The 17,756-nt window shown below is 44.1% G+C and overlaps 1 protein-coding gene across 1 annotated transcript; it reads right to left on the reverse strand.

The window, feature by feature from the left end:
* Positions 1-302: 302 nt before the first annotated feature.
* On the reverse strand, positions 303-10,722 carry chrnb3a (cholinergic receptor nicotinic beta 3 subunit a). The gene is made up of 6 exons (XM_055889095.1): positions 10,413-10,722; positions 8,912-9,057; positions 3,242-3,286; positions 3,035-3,144; positions 1,682-2,588; positions 303-1,566 (listed from the first exon to the last, which is right to left on the reverse strand). The coding sequence occupies exons 1-6, from the start codon at positions 10,489-10,491 to the stop codon at positions 1,408-1,410; spliced, it is 1,446 nt and encodes a 481-aa protein (XP_055745070.1). The 5' UTR covers positions 10,492-10,722; the 3' UTR covers positions 303-1,407.
* Between the last annotated feature and the right edge of the window lie 7,034 nt (positions 10,723-17,756).

The following is a 17,756-nucleotide window of genomic DNA, read 5'->3' on the forward strand; positions in this document are numbered from 1 at the left end:
ATGTGTGTCAGTGTGTGAGAGATAACATGTAAATCTGCATATAGTGAAGAATCAGGACCAAAGGGTTGTTAGACTAAATAATCCCCTCCAATAGGCCTAGAGACTGCTGACGTGTAGGAGAGAGACAGCTGACAAGTCTTAACAAGGTTGCCACCTAGTGGAATAAAATAATACTACACACACAACTATCTTGCGCAATTTAACGACGTAACAGCAGCATCAATCTGCGTTCCAAACAGAGTTCCAAGCGAATCCAAATGAAGAGATATAGACATTCAAAACTACATGACAAAATACAAACCTGAGGTATTCAAAATCTCTTTATTATGATTTGATGTACATCAGATCATCAAAACGATGGTTTGTAGAGTCTGATTCACTGTGTTATACTCCTTAACAGTAATCATACTCCTTAACAGTAATCACAAAAGTGGCTGGACATCGACGGGGGAATTTTTTGGAGACTACAGTCATTGTACCTGAATAATAATTTATTTAAATTAACTAGTTGATGGAGTGCCCAAACAAGTGTGAAATAAAAGTCAAAGGTCACAACACCCAGAACAAAAAACAGAACTCAAACAATTCCTAGCTACTGAGGACCCTCCATAATTTATTTTTATTTAATTAGGCAAGTCAGTTATGAACAAATTCCTATTTTAATGACGGCCTAGGAACAGTGGGTTAACTGGCAGCTCGGGGATTCGCTCTAACCACTAGTCTACCTGCCGCCCCGAATCACCACAAATAAAACACTGATCGTCCAATCAGAGCGGCCTGGATTCCGCTACCATTCCAGTCACAGACAAACTAAGTTACACTAACTAAGATCACAATAGTTGGGTCTGACGATAACGGTTTTGAGGAGTATAATGAGAAGAACTAAGTATGCTGTTGGTACCTACAGTAACTACAGAGAACATATTGTACATTTTACACTAATTCAAATTATTTCAGTCAATGTTTGTGCTTTAGAATGCTACATCACTGTGCATACTATCTGGCTTTGATACAAATTTTGAACACCTTTCTAATTATCTTTGTCATTCATCTTCTGTACATTGAGTCAGCTCTGTCATAAAGACAATGTAATATGTAAACACGGGTAACGGATCTATAGCAGAACTGCTCTAGCATGGTGATGTGCTAATTCTGACTCAAGGTGTGGCACGGGAAGGCAGGGCATAGCTCAACAGTAGGGGGTTGGCTGTGCTGACTATAGCCAGTTGGCTGAAAAGCTCAGGAGAAACTGGAGATAGAGGGGGCTATAGATCCAGACCGGGGGTCAGGGCTGAGTTGTTGGCAGGGTGTCCAGGCCTCAGTTTGTGGAATTCAGAAGGGGTAGAGGGCCTGGACTGGGTGCTGAGTTAGAGGGGGATGCTAGGTCTGGACTGAGGGGGTGATGAGTTAATGGGGGTTGCTGGGTCCCGACTGGGGAGGGGTACTAAGGAATATCTGCAGGGCAGGGGTGAAGATTAGGATGGTCCCCAGGACAGACACAGTGAGGAAGGCCCACAGGAAGATCCTGTCCAGAACCTGAGCCACAAACTTCCAGTCCAGGACCACCTGAAAATGGGAAGAACAGGAAAATGGGAACAAACTCAGCATCTTAGTATAACATTATACACATGGCATTACACTACATATCATGTTGATTAAAACATATAGCATGGTGACCCACCTCTCTGATAAAGTGTTCCTTGCGTATATGGCAGCTGATGTAACGCACGGAGTACGTAGCTCTCTCCAGCATGGTGACCCAGGCTTGACTCTCATCTTCCTTCCCCTCCAGAGGACTCTGTCCATGGGCCCCGCTGCTCCTCTGACACCCAGACTGGGGATTCAGCTCAGGGCTCTCCGGCGCCAGCTCTGGGTAGTGGTACCGGTCAGTGTGGCCCCGCATGCACAGCATCCGAGGTAGCCTCTGAAGGAAGAGGGAACGAACCCAGGGTGACATGGGGTGGTAGGTGGCTGAGGACCGGTGGTGCACGTTGATGACAAACACCGTGACGATGATGGAGAGGGTGACGAAGATCATGATGAAGAGGAGGTACTCCCCGATGAGAGGGATGACCTTGGAGGAAGATGGGATGATCTCTTCTATGACCAGGAGGAACACAGTGAGAGACACAAGGACGGAGGTGGAGAGAGAGAGCTTCTCCCCTTCATCCGACGGAAGATAGAACACCAGCACGGTCAGGAACGACAGACCGAGACACGGAATAATAAGAAAGAGTGTATAGAACAGCGGGAGACGTTTCAGAATGAACGAGTACGTTATAAAGGGGAAGGAATACATTCCGTCCCGCCGGTTTCCTCTGGCCCCCGTGGCGTTCAGGATCTCCCACTCGCCGTTGTCGAAGAAGTCCTTCCTGTCTACATAGTCATCTAACAGGATCATGTCCACCATGTTACCATCGTAGGTCCAGGAGCCAAACTTCATGGAGCAGTTTTGTCTGTCGAAGGGGAAGAAGGTGACGTCCATAGTGCAGGCTGACTTGTAGCTGGCCGGAGGGGTCCACGTGATTCTACCGTTGGACTTAACGATGGCTTTGGTCATCAGGGAGCCCTCGAACCGCCCGTCAGCACTGGGAGAGGAGGGCAGGGGGTAAGATTAGGGTTAGGTTTAATATTATGGTTAGAGTGTGTAGAAGTCCGAAACGTATTTTACTAGCACCTTGCACTTCCACTTTTTGTATTCTGTTGAGCATGGATGAATTTATTTCTATGATTTTTGCATCTTGGCCACCTTGGGTTATTATTCGTCATGGTTTTGAGTACGAGTACTTTTTGGACTCAGATCATTTTTTTCCCCTACACACTGGCCGCCTTTCAATGTAGCCCGAGAGCTAACCCTCATACTGGCTTTCTAGGGTGTGTCTGAAACATATTTTAGGAATACATCAAACAAACAAGGATATAGAGTATCAATGTGGGCTATTAGTGTGAAAAATAGGTGGAGGCTACACTATTGTCTGAAGACATGATGCTAAATGGAACCCTTCATAACATGTGACATTATCATTGAGCTTACTTCTCATAGAGCACAATGTCGGGCAGCCAGATAGTCTCAGATGGAACTCTGATCGATGTGATCCCACCATAGTCCTCAGGGTTCCATCGCAGTTTATAATCTATCCACTCCTGTTGAGGGAAAAACAGATTGTTATCCATCTATCCTCTTCTGTAGACAACACAGTTTCTTTTACAAGCTACAGTTACCCCCCCTTCTCCTCCTCACCTGCCACAGCCACACATTAGTGGTCATCAGCTGGTTCTTCTCATCCTGTGTGTATGTGAGAGAGCGAGAGAGAAAGAGAGGTCATGTAGAGTGGAGCAGAGGAGAGGAGACATCCAGGTTAGAAATGTGTATCGTATGGCATTTAAATGGAATCAAATTTTGCTGTCTGTTCCATTTCCTTTTTACATTATTTCATGATTATGCCTTAAACAATTTATAAATGTATCACGCTTGTGCAATTTATATCTATAGGCTACATGAAGGTTTTGCCGTTATTATTTTAGTCTGTCTGGTATTAGTGCATAAGCCTAAGCTTTAGGGCCAAACCGTACGGGCGCCAAATAGCCAACACGGCATAAAAGTTGACATCGATCCACAGAGGCAAAAAGGACAATGTCAGAGTTGAAGTCACTAAGAAAATAATCTGTGTAATGGAGAGTTGAAAATAAAGGGCCTGAAAAGTCATGTTTTAGAAAGATCTGGTGAAGTGGTAAAAGAGGAGGATAGCAGTGTTTATGTTGTGTGATTGTGAGGCGCTATACAAAATTCCACAGTCACAAGATGGGGACTTCACATACTGTAGGCCTATGGCACGTCAAGGGAACTGTAGCCTACTGTTCAGATGGGAACTGAAATCTGGACACTGACTGTATGTCCATAACCTAACTGGAAGTCTTCTGACTAGCTTGGAAAGACAGTACCGTGCAATATCGAAGAGCCCTCACTGCTGCTCGATCAGCCTATTTTTCCAACCTAATGAGGAGAAGAACAATCCAACATTTATTTTTGATACTGTCCCAAAGCAAACTAAAAAGCAGCATTCCCCAAGAGAGGATGGCTTTTATTTCAGCAGTGATAAATTCATGAAATTCTTAGATGAAAAGATTATGATCATTAGAAAGCAAAATTACAGACTCCTCTTTGAATCTGAGTATTTCTCCAAAACTCAGTTCTGAGTCTGCACAGAACTCCCAGGATCAATGGAGACACTCAGGTTTTTTTAATCCTATATCTCTTGATACATTCACAAAAATAGTCAGCTGCATACTGGACCCTATTCCAACTAAACTACTGAAAGAGCTACTTCCTGTGCTTGGCCCTCCTATGTTGAACATAATAAATGGCTCCCTACACTTCAGATGTATACCAAACTCACTAAAAGTGGCAGCATTAAAGCCTCTCTTGAAAAAGACAAACCTTGACCTGGGAGGGAAATTTAAAAAAAAATAATAATAATATTGGCCTACAATGAAATCACCCACTTCACATATGTTTGGAGGAAAAAGCTGTTGCGCAGCTTACGGGCAGTGGCGACCTGTCGTTCAGGGCAGGAGGGGCAGGGCAGGGCAGAGCCCCACCTGTTTTGAGCCCCACATTTCTTTGCAAATCCTTTTGTCGTTGCCTGTTGTTTTGGCATTAATACATGTCACATATCAGTTTGTACGTTTTTTTTTTTTACTATTAGCCTATATCAAATCACCCATTCCATTTTGAAAAAGCTGTTGCACAGCAACTCACTGCCTTCCTGAAGACAAATAATGTATACAAACCACTTCATTCTGGTTTGAGACCCCATCATAAAACTGAAACTGCACTCACGAAGAGGGTAAATGACCTTTAATTGCATCTGTCCTCGTTCTCCTAGACCTTGGTGCCGTTTTTGACACCATCGATCACCAGTCTTTGGAGAGATTGGAACCCTAATTGGTTGACACGGACAAATTATTGCTAGATCTTATCTGTCGGAAAGATATCAGTTCGTCTCTGTGGATGTAAGTTTCGGTGTTCTTCAAGTTTCCACTATTGGTTTCACTATATACTCTACCTCTTGATGTCATTCGGAAACACAATGTCAACTTTCACTGCTTTGTGAATGACACACATGTACATTTTGATGAAAAATGGTGAAGCCCCAAAATTACTTACACTGGAAGCCTGTGTTTCAGACATGGAAGTGAACGGCAAAAAATGGTTTACTTTTAAACTCATACAAAACGGATGCTAGGTCCCAAGAAACAAAGATCTGGTTGATCTGAAAATTCATCTTAATGGTTGTACAGTCATCTCAAATTAAACTGAAAGACCTCAGTGTTTCTCTGGACCCTGACCTCACTTTTAACAAACAGATCAAGAATATGTCAAAAAGCAGCTTTCGTCCATCTTCGTAACATTGCAAAAATCTGAAACGTTTTGTCCAAAAATGATGCAGAAAAGCTAATCCATGCTTTAGTCATGTCTAGATTAGAATGCTACAATGCTTTGCTCTCCGGCTGCCCGGATAAAGCACTAAATCAATTTCAGTTAGTGCTAAACACGGCTGCTAGAATGTTGAATAGAACCCAACATTTTGATCATATTACTCCAGTGCTAGCCTCTCTACACTGGCTTCCTGTTAAGACTAGGGCTGATTAAGATTTTACTGCTAACCTGCAAAGCATTACATTGACTTGCTCCTACCTCTCTCTCGCGCTCTGATTTGGTCCTGTCGTACATACCTACACGTACGCTACGGTCCACAAAAATGTTGGGCTTTATCCTATAGATATATTTTTATGGAGTGGTCTGCCTATACATGTGAGAGACGCAGACTCGGTATCGACATTTAAAGTCTTTACTGAAGACTCATCTCTTCAGTAGGTTCAATGATTGAGTGTAGTCTGGTCCAGGGGTGCGAAGGTAAACAGCAAGGCAGTGCTGTTTGCTGTCTCTTCCTGGCCGGCTCTCCTCTCTCCACTGGGATTCTCTGACCCCATTGCGGGCAGTGGCGACCCGTCTTTCAGGGCAGAGCGCCACCTGTTTTGAGCCCCGCATTTTTTGCTTTTGTTGTTGTTGCCTGTTATTTTGTCATTAATACGTGTCACATCAGTTTGCAAACAATATATATACACACATACATACAGTTGAAGTCAGAAGTTCATACACCTTAGCCAAATACATTTACTCAGTTTCACAATTCCTGACATTTAATCCACGTAAAAATTCCATGTCTTAGGTCAGTTAGGATCACCACTTTATTTTAAGAATGTGAAATGTCAGAATAGTAGAGAATTATTTATACCAGCTTTTATTTATTTCCTTCATCACAATCCCGGTGGGTCAGAAGTTTACAATACACTCAATTAGTATTTTGTTGCATTGCCTTTAAAATTGTTTAACTTGGGTCAAATGTTTTGGGTAACCTTCCACAAGCTTCCCACAATAAGTTGGGTGAATTTTGGCCCATTCCTCCTGACAGAGCTGGTGTAACTGAGTCAGGTTTGTAGGCCTCCTTGCTTGCACACACTTTTTCAGTTCTGCCCACAAAATTTTCTATAGGATTGAGGTCAGGGCTTTGCGATGGCCACGCCAATACCTTGACTTTGTTGTCCTTAAGCCATTTTGCCACAACTTTGGAAGTATGCTTGGGGTCATTGTCCATTTGGAAGACCCATTTACGACCAAGCTTTAATTTCCTGACTGATGTCTTGAGATGTTGCTTCAATATACCCACATAATTTTTCTGCCTCATGATGCCATCTATTTTGTGAAGTGCAACAGTCCTTCCTGCAGCAAAGTACCCCCACAACATGCTGCCACCCCCGTGCTTCACGGTTGGCATGGTGTTCTTCGGCTTGCAAGCCTCCCCCTTTTTCCTCCAAACATAACGATTGTCATTATGGCCAAACAGTTCTATTTTTGTTTCATCAGACCAGAGGACATTTCTCCAAAAAGTACGATCTTTGTCCCCATGTGCAGTTGCAAACCGTAGTCTGGCTTTATGGTGGTTTTGGAGCAGTGGCTTCTTCCTTGCCGAGCGCCCTTTCAGGTTATGTTGATATAGGACTTGTTTTACTGTGGATATAAATACTTTTGTACCTGTTTCCTCCAGCATCTTCACAAGGTCCTTTGCTGTTGTTCTGGGATTGATTTGCACTTTTCGCACCAAAGTACATTCATTTCTAGGAGACAGAACTTGTCTCCTTCATGAGCGGTATGACGGCTGTGTGGTCACATGGAGTTTATACTTGCGTACTATTGTTTGTACAGATGAACGTGGTACCTTCAGGCGTTTGGAAATTCATCCCATGGATGAACCAGACTTGTGGAGGTCTACAATTATTTTTCTGAGGTCTTAGTTGATTTCTTTTGATTTTTCCATGATGTCAAGCAAAGAGGCACTGAGTTTGAAGGTAGGCCTTGAAATACATCCACAGGTACACCTCCAATTGACTCAAATGATGTCAATTAGCCTATCAGAAGCTTCTAAAGCCATGACATAATTTTCTGGAATTTTCCAAGCTGTTTAAAGGCACAGTCAACTTAGTGTATGTAAACTTCTGACCCACTGGAATTGTGATACAGTGAATTATAAGTGAAATAATCAGTCTGTAAACAATTGTTGGAAAAATTACTTTTGTCATGCACAAAGTAGATGTCCTAACCAAATTGCCAAAACTATAGTTTGTTAACAAGAAATGTGTGGAGTTGTTGAAAAACGAGTTTTAATGACTCCAACCTAAGTGTATGTAAAATTACAACTTCAACTGTATGTACTTACGGAAAACATAGGGACCACAATGGAAATAAGTTCCTGAGACAAAAATAAACCTCAGCCTCCAGATGAGTATGAGGGGGAGTTTAAGTTCAATTCTTACAAGGTTGGCTTATTCTTTAGATGTTTGTGTCTGCTAGTGAACCATGATCAAAGTGACACTGGACTAGCGTATTTTCCAGAGTCTTTAGGGCCTCAATAGCTATACGTTTCCATCCAATTGGCGACAGATTTTCATGTGAATATTCTATCTTTCCATTCCAGAGTTTCCTTTAGGATCATTTGGTGCAAGACAACATGACAGGGAAGATTTTAGTTTACATAGTCCAGAGGTGAACTGTAACCTAATACAGGACAGACGGCTAGCAACACTGGCACCACTTATCAGCCTGAGGCAGAGCACTTCTCTCTCTCCATCTATCGCTTTCTCCTGTGATTCACTTCCATCTTCCAGGTTCGATCTCTTCCTATCCCCCTTTTCCTGTTCTTTAGCTCGCTTTCCTCCACCCCCCCCCCCCCCCATCTCTTTTCCTGTATTCTTTCATTCTCATTCTCTCTCTTTGGTATGATATCAGTTAGTATTTACAGCCACGCTTTTTGAGTTGAAACAATCACATACCTGCCACAGGCATCTCCCCTCAGAAAGAGAGAGAACAGAGAATATGTATCCTGCTGTTTGTTTAGGCAAGGTACATATTGAAGACCATGAATGGGACTGTTCTATTGGCTGCTTGTGTTCTTTGACAGAACAGCTAAACCACCTCACCTTATCAAAGCAGGCCCTGAAAAAGTAAAGCTCTGTTGGAAGAGAGCGTGTTCTGAGAGTTCCATAAAAGGAGAGAAAAAGCTAGATAGACGTTCCACTGAGGCCACCAGCTTTATTTCAGGACCTCAGTCAGCTCAGGAGTGGAGTTGTTCCACTGTGGTTTATAGGATTCCTTTCTTTCAGCATTACTTGTTTGAGCAACATGGACAGGGTCAGAATTACAAGAACTACATGGCTCAAGCCATTCAGACAAGATATTTTGAAACGCCCATGTCTTTTACTGTTTGTTTACATGGCAAGGTCTTTCGCCACTGTGTGCGTGTGTGTTTAGCATGTGTGCGTTCGTGCCTGTGCATGCATACGGTATCCTCACCACGTCCACCAGCTGTGAGATCTTGAGTCCGAAGCGTACTGTGACCGTGTCGTTGGCGTGCTGGATGGGCCGGACCCAACGCTGGTACCCCTGGAACAGGTTCCTTAACAGGAGATCCTCCATCTCAGCCAGAGAGCCATACTCACCTGGGGATGGGAGAGGAAGGGAGGGGGAGAGAGAAAGGGGAAAAGAGAGTTTAAATGGGCTGAGAGAAGAGAGAAAGCTCAATGTCAATTAAACAATTATTTCTAATATAAAATGTTTAAGCATCACAGACAGAAGTTGTCTAATTTTAGTTTAGCATGTAGATGGTGTTAACTGGGCCTGCATGAGAAGGGGTTGAGTACTACGAATTGGAGTATGAACAAACAGCTGAACAATGACACGGGAGTTGGAGTGGAGGGGGTGGAGCAGAGAGCCAGACAGAAGGCTAGAGGGACACAGACACTGCAACACGGCAGCCTGTGGCTGACTCTCAAAGGACTTAAAACTCCTCTGAAACTCCTCCAGGAGAGATGAGTGTGTAGCTGGAAGGATGTGTTTTTTGTGGTCTCTGTTTATCCCTCCCTCGCTTTCTGTATGCTTGGACAGCCTCGGTGTAGGTGCAAGCTGGTGGCGCTGATATTCGGCAGTCTCGGCCACAGGCTTGGCCGTGGCCTCCAGATTGCAGGGCCTGACAAAAACTAGGGCAAAGCAATTGGCTAGGTTCCGCTCTGTTTCAGCTGTCGTGGGCAGCCTAGCTGTTTGGAGAGGGAGGTGCTCGCTGTACCCTTGAGGGCCATGCATACAGGGACCTTTGAAACAGTTGGATCCTTTTTTTGTAAAATATGATTGGTGGATTAAAAAAGTGTTTAAAATGTGTGGGTGTGTATGTGTGCATGTGCCCAATAACCTGCAGCTAGAGGTTACATCATTTCCTTCCAGGAATCAAAACTGTATTACATTAGAAATAAAATGCAACCCTCTACTTAGATATTGCCATCTTCAACATAACCTTCACACATATATATCAATCGTTTACGAAAAGCCTTGGGGTGTTACTGACAAATGGAAATTGCCCTTCAATAATTCACCAGATATTATGACCGTTAGTTTCAGAAAGAGAACAGAAGGGGAGACAGACACTGTCACCTGACACCGTGTCTGTCACGGCTTCCGTCGACCGGTTCTGTCTGTCAGCAGAAACTGAACCAGACCGGCGCGAGCGTCCTCCGGAGATTGATCCTGGTTGCTTGGAGAAACAGGCGCGCAGGTAATGCTTCCAGTTTGTCAGATGGAATATGACTAATTGGAATTTTGAGGAAGGTCATATCGTAACTTGGATGGAAGGCCAGATGTGTTATGCTTTTCCTCCCGTGACTTGGATAGAGGAACCTTTATTTCCATCCTAACCTAGTGCACTTTTCAGTTCCATATAGGCTATCACTCGCAAGCCCAAAACGTTTAGAACTCACCATACTTATCATACAAGACATGCAGTTGTTCCAGTTCCTGTACTTACCGGGGATGGTGCCGAGACAAAGCGCACACATCGCCGAAAGGACAAGCAGAGATACCCGCCAATTCATGATGATTCTCATCCGCTCTGTAGAGGCTTCTATAAACTAATATCATGCATTAAAGACATACAACTAATCGAGAGCCCCCGTTGCAATGAACTAGTCTCATAATTCTGTTAGCAACGCTGACAATGAAAAAGAAACCCTATCTAATATTAATAACGAGCCCTACACTGAGCTCCCGGTGAACAAAAATCCAGTTGCGTGGAGGACTGGCACCGACGGCTGTTCTGCAAATCTCTCCAGCGTGTAGCGCGGTGACAAAGAGGAGGGAGCAGAGCGGGAGTTTGAATGGGGTTTAAACAGGATCCTAAACCAATCAGAGGAACAGCTAAGGATCCACAGCACCGTGCATGCGCACCCGGGGGGAAACTGTAGCACGTAGACTAAACTCTTAAGTTTAGCTGTGGTTGTAATGATCTTCTTAGACACTGGGAGATGGCTTGGTAGCCTAATATATCTCAGCAGTTTGAAAGACGAAGAGGTTAATGTCTGTTGAAAGTCCATGCAGGGCACGGACTGTCCACTAGGGCGCGCTTAAAGCAGTGAAGTCGGGATGGATGTCAGCAGATGAATCCCGGTAGTTTCAGTTCATAAAATATATGATACAAAATGTCTTACCAGTTCTTCATCCTAAGCGATGCCGATAAAAGGTTTGGCATCAGCCTGTCCTCAAAGAGAAAAGTGAGTGGTGCTAGACCCTTACCTCTATTGATAGCCTACTTAGAGAGGGAGTCGTTTACTATGAGAAGGGGGGAAGAGAGAAGGATGGCTGACTCAGTGCTTTATGAAACTAAACTAAATCTTCTTCTGACCTATTGCTGACATGGCACATCACTAGAGATGGCACATCACTCTCTCTCTCTCACACACTCACTCACTCACTCTCTCTCGTTCGTTATCTCTTTCTCACTCTCTCTTTCTCTCTCACTCTCTCTCAAATATCTCTTTCTCTCTCTCCCCCCCTCTCTCTCTCACTCTCTCTCTTTCTCTCAAATATCTCTTTCTCTCTCTTCCCCCGTCTCTCTCTCACTCTCTCTCTTTCTCTCAAATATCTATTTCTCTCTGTCTCTCTCCCTCCCTCTCTGTCTCTCTCTGTTTGTCTGTCTCTCTCGCTCTCTCTCTGTCTCCCTCTGTCTCTCTCTGTCTCCCTCTGCCTCTCTATATCTCTCTCTCTCTGTCTCTCTCTATCTCTCTCTCTCTCTCTCTGAGACTGTTTTTCTATGTTGATGTTCACCCTGTCATTTTCTATCAGTTAGTCAGCCTCAGAGTTCTGAGTTAGAGTCTCAGATACCATCTCAGAGTTCTGACTCTATCATGTGTCACCACACACAGACTCTGATAGCCCCTGACAGGGCCTGCTTGAAGTGGCCCAACCAAACACACTGCTGCTCCAGCAGCCCAGCCAGTTCAGCAGCCTCCATGGGTCAGGAACCAAGCCCGTGAGCTCTAACCTTACACCACACCCTGTCCTGCTGCTGTGGAATCTAATATATCATATATTAGGAACTGGGTGGTTTGAGCCCTGAATGCTAATTGGCTGACAGCCATGGTATATCAGAACGTATACCACGGGTGCTCTAATTATGTTTATAATAGCAATAAGGCACCTCTGTGTTTTTTCTTATGTGTTGCGCCGTGCATATTGGCCATATACCACACCCCCCCCGGGCCTTATTGCTTAAATATAATATGCCATCTACAGTATGTGTGTGCATGTGTGTGTCTATCTCTCTAACTGGACTGTGTCGACATCCTTTGCTTTGTCCAGTAATATTCTCTTGTCTTTGTCTGTCTGGCTCTTATCCAGTTCCTCTGTTTTTCTTTGTCTTGCTGCCTCTCATTTGGTTCCACCCCTCTCTCTCTCTCTCCCTCTCTCTTTTTCTCTCACTCTCTCTCTGGGAGATTAATCAGTGTGTTTTCTCTCTCTCTCGTGACTGAGTACAGCCTATTCTATTTTTATTTCCTTTTCTCTCTCTTTCTCTCGCCATCTCAGCCCAAGAATGCCAAGGTAACCTGTCTAAATGAATATCGCCCTGTAACACTCACATCTGTAGCCATGAAATGCTTTGAAAGACTGGTCATGGCTCACATCAACACCATCTTCCCAGAAACCTGTACCCACTTCAATTCACAAACCGTCCAAACAGATCCACAGATGATGCAATCTCTAATGCACTCCACACTGCCCTTTCCCACCTGGACAAAAGGAACACCTATGTGAGAATGCTATTCGTTGACTACAGCTCAGCGTTCAACACCATTATGCCCTCTAAGCTCATCACTAAGCTAAGGACCCTGGGATTAAACACCTCCTTCTGCAACTTGATCCTGGACCCACAACTGCATGGCCAGGCACGACTCCAACACCATCATTAAGTTTGTAGACGACACAATAGTGGTAGGCCTGATCACCGACAACGATGAGACAGCCTATAGGGAGGCGGTCAGAGACCTGGCATTGTGGTGCCAGGACAACAACCTCTACCTGAACGTTAGCAAGACAATGGAGCTGATCGTGGACTACAGGAAACGGAGGGCCGAGCATGTCCCTATCCACATCAATGGAGCTGATCGTGGACTACAGGAAACGGAGGGCCGAGCATGTCCCTATCCACATCAATGGAGCTGTTCTGGAACAGGTCGAGAGCTTCAAGTTCCTCTGTGTCTACATCACTAAGGATCTATCATGGTCCACACACATCAACACAGTCGTGAATTGGCACGACAAGGCCTCTTCCCCCTCAGGAGGCTGAAAAGATTTGGCATGGGTCCTCAGGTCTTCAAAAGGTTCTACAGCTGCATCATTGAGAGCATATTGACTGGCTGCATCCCCGCTTGGTATAGCAACTGTTTGGCATCCGACCACAAGGCGCTACAAAGAGTATTGTGTACGGCCCAGTACAGGAAGGCCCTAAAAATTGTGAAAGCTACCCAAGTAATAGACTGTTCTCTCTGCTACTGCATGGCAAGTGGTACCAATGCACCAAGTATGGAACCAACAGGACCCTGAACAGCTTCTACCCCCAAGCTATAAGACTGCTAAAAAGCAAGTTAAATAGTTAACCAACAGCTACCCGAAACATCTGCATTAACTCTTTTTACACTAATCTCTTTTGACTCATCACATACGCTGCTACTACTGTTTATTATCTGTCCTGTTGTCTAGTCACTTTATGTGCCGTGGCCAGTGAGTGTGAGCAGCACATCACCATGACTGAATATCAGTACAAGGTGTTTCACAGTGCGAGAGAACAACAGTAGAGGCACAGAGTGACCACCAGGTGGGAGAGCTGGGGCGTGTGTGTGTGCATGCACTTGTGAGAGAACTGGGCACAGCGTCGGGGTGAGCGTGACATAATTGGGTGTGCAGTAGAGCAAGAGCGCCCGGACGCAGCGCCAACCGCAGCTCCTACTGGTGGTACCCCGAGGGGCACGGCAAAGTGCCAACCTCCTCAGAGAGAGAGAGACAGACGGGGAGACAGAGAGATACACACAGAGAGAGCAATGAGACCCAACCAAATCATGAGAAAACAAAAAGATAATTACTTGACACGTTGGAAAGAATTGACAACAAAAAAACAGAGCAAACTAGAATGCTATTTGGCCCTTAACAAGAGAGTCCACAGTGGCAGAATACCTGACCACTGTGACTGACCCTAAACAGAGAGTCCACAGTGGCAGAATACCTGACCACTGTGACTGACCCAAAATGAAGGAAAGCTTTGACTATGTACAGACTTAGTGTGCATAGCCTTGCTATCGAGAAAGGTCGCCGTAGGCAGACCTGGCTCTCAAGAGAAGACAGGCTATGTGCACACTGCCCACAAAATGAGGTGGAAACTGAGCTGCACTTCCTAACCTCCTGCCAAATGTATGACCATATTAAAGGCACATATTTCCCTCAGATTACACAGACCCACAAAGCATTTGAAAACAAATCCAATTTTAATAAACTTCCATATCTATTGGGTAAAATACCACAGTGTGCCATCACAGAAGCAATATTTGTGACCTTTTGCCACAAGAAAAGGGCAACCAGTGAAGAACAAAAACCATTGTAAATACAACCCATATTTATGTTGATTTATTTTCCCTTTTTTACTTTAACTATTTGCACATCGTTACAACACTGTATATAGACATAATATGGCACTCCACACTGCCCTTTCCCACCTGGACAAAAGGGATGTGAGAATGCTGTTCATTGACTACAGCTAGGTGTACAACACTATAGTACCCACAAAGCTCATCTCTAAGCTAAGGACCCTGGGACAAAACACCTCCATCTGCAACTGGATCCTGGATTTCCTGACAGGCCTCCCCCAGGTGGTAAGGTGGTAAGGGTAGGCAACAGTATATCATCTGCCACGCTGATCCTCAACATACTGACCGGTTGCATCACCGCCTGGTATGGCAACTGCTCGGCATCTGACTGTATGGCGCTGCAGAGGGTAGTGCGTACGGCCCAGTACATCTCTGAGGCCAAGCTTCCTGCCATCCAGGACCTATATACTAGGCAATGTCAGAGGAAGGACCTAAAAATTGGCAAAGACGCCAGTCACCCAAGTCATAGTGTCACGTTCCTGACCTGTTTTCTCTTGTTTTATATGTCTTTATTGGTCAGGGCGTGAGTGTTGGGTGGGCAGTCTATGTTTTCTATTTCTATGTGGGGTTTTGTGTTCGGCCTGGTATGATTCTCAATTAGAGACAGGTGTGTATCGTTTGTCTCTGATTGAGAGTCATACTAAGGCAGCCAGGGTTTCACTGGTGTTTTGTGGGTGTTTGTTTCCTGTGTTAGCGTTTGGGCCACACAGGACTGTTGCAGGTTAGTCACGTTTGTTTTGTTAATTTGTAGTGTTTGTTGGTTTGCCATTAAAATCATGAATACCTCCTACTCCGCATCTTGGTCCGATCCATGCTCCTCCTCGTCTGAGGAGGAGAACGACATTGACAACCTTTACACATAGACTGTTCTCTCTGCTGCCGCACGGCAAGTGGTACCGGAGCGCCAAGTTGGGGACCAAAAGGCTCCTGAACAGCTTCTACCCCCAAGCCATAAGACTGCTGAACAATTAATCAAATGGCCCCCCGGACTCTTTACATTGACCCCCCCCTCCCCATTTTATTTTATTTTTTACTTTGGTTTATTTAGTCAATATTTTCTTGACTCTATTTCTTGAACTGCATTGCTGGTTAAGGGCTTGTAAGTAAGCATTTCACGGTAAGGTCTACACCATTCGTATTCGGTGCATGTCAAATTTGATTTGACATCAAATGCCTTTATTCTTTTGGAACTTTTGTGAGTGTAATGTTTACTGTTCATTTTTTATTGTTTATTTCACTTTTGTTTATTCATTTCACATGCTTTGGCAATGTAAACATATGTTTCCCATGCCAATAAAGCCCCTTGAATTGAATTTAATTGAGAGAGATACACACAGAAAGATAGAGAGAGATAGGGACAGAGTGAGACAGATAGAGAGAGAAACATACCGATTCATCTCCCAGAGAAAAGAACCACATGAAAAACACACAAATTAACTCCTCGCAGATCACAATGATGGAAATGTGTGTGTGTGTGTTGTGCTTTTTATGTACGAGGAGGTTAAACCATTGAAGGAAAGAGTTCAGCTGCCAACAGAAAGCATCTGATAATGAATTATGGCTCTTGTCTAGAGCAACCACACATTTAAAGCTGACAGACAGATTTACTGTTAAGAATAGCAGTATGCATAAAATTAGTCACATGAGAGAGACAGAGAGAGGTACTGTGGGAAACCAGGCAGGAAGTGCACTTTCTCTCTTTTGTATTTCTATTCCTCTCCACTCTTTGTTCCATGGAAGTAGTCAGGAAATATGAGGCTAATTATCACAATGAAATTATCCTGATTTTCCGCTCCACTTGGAGCCGTGGGCCGGACAGCTGCTGCCTCTGAGAGGCTCCCGCTCACTCAGTGCCTGCCCGATTTCTAATCACTTGGAAAAAGGAATTCTCGCGGGCTAGAAACCTGCATGCAGGTTCCCTTCCCGGGCGATGGGGGCCAGCTGCAGTGTGAGTACGTGTGCATCTCTCTCTCTCTCTCTCGCTCTCTCGCTCTCTCGCTCTCTCTCTCTCTCATATTGTTTGTTGCTGTTGTTCTTGCTGTTGTTCTTTCTTCTGTTGTTCTTATCTGCGTAATTTGACTCAGTAAAGGAGTATAAATAAGAAAAACAGTATTATTCTCCCCAGGGTTAATCTTAATCTGTTTTCTATTTGAAGGATTACACACGATGAATAAAACCAGGACAGACGAGCGAGGCCCATCAACGCTCAAATCACCTAGTTTCAAAGGAAATGTACAGACTATTGTCTCACTCACAGTAGCTATTATAGGCTATACGTCCAGTAATGAACACGCTAATGCTATGCTAATGCCACAGTGTTACTACAGGACTGTGATATGTGGTTGTCTCACCTAGTTACCTTAAGATGAATACATTAAAGATGCAGTATAAATGTTTTGTGTAATTTCAGTCATGTAGTTTTGAAAGTAGTGCTCATGAGCCAAAATGGGTCGTAAAAAATTGTGCGCAACTGTATACAACGTCACCCACGTAGTATGATATGTTACGTCCTGCAAAAAAAAAATATATATATATATATATGATATGTTACAATTTCCAATTCATACAATATGTTACGAATTCGAAAGTGCTCAAGATCCCGTTCAATCTCTTTAACGCTAAGTAGGTTGGGATAAGAGTGTCTGCTAAAAAAAGACCACTCCTGTTCTGTTGTTTGAAGATGTCTTTGTACGCTGTGAAGAATAGTGATCTCTCAATCAGCAACCATGAAACACTATAGTCATCAGAGATGTTGTGATTGAAAACCTTTTAAGCTGGGTTAGTGCATAGTTTTAATGGCTAACTGGGCTTTAGAGGCTACTGCACTAGCTAGAGGCCCAAATCCTGATTCTGAGTCTCAGTGACTCAAAGCTGATCAAAGCAGGTGTTTTAGAGGGAAAAGGATGAAGGACAGAAACGAATTATGGGAAAATGGCCACTCGGCGTCAGCAGAGTGCATTCTGGGAGGGAGGGGTTATAGGTCAGCTGACTGAGTTGAGTAGAAAGTCGTGACAGTGAAAGAATAGAAATTCCTCATCTGACATTAAACCCCACTATCAAACATGTACTCTTTCTCATACAGTCAAGACATATCCAAATCAGTGTCCCTCTGTCAACGCGATCTAGAAGAGAATGGTATATTCCCCTTAACGTGGTCATTGAATTGCATTTGCTTCACG

Source organism: Salvelinus fontinalis, chromosome 29, assembly GCF_029448725.1.
Source record: "Salvelinus fontinalis isolate EN_2023a chromosome 29, ASM2944872v1, whole genome shotgun sequence".
NCBI lineage: Eukaryota > Metazoa > Chordata > Actinopteri > Salmoniformes > Salmonidae > Salvelinus > Salvelinus fontinalis.

Coding starts and splice junctions, on each gene's coding strand:
- chrnb3a (XM_055889095.1), bottom strand. CDS start 10,491: ATGAGAATCATCATGAATTGGCGGGTATCTCTGCTTGTCCTTTCGGCG. Junction 9,058..10,412: donor TTGTCTCGGCACCATCCCCG/GTAAGTACAGGA, acceptor TCCCATCCCCAG/GTGAGTATGGCTCTCTGGCT. Junction 3,287..8,911: donor TCTCACAGCTGGTGGACGTG/GTGAGGATACCG, acceptor ACATACACACAG/GATGAGAAGAACCAGCTGAT.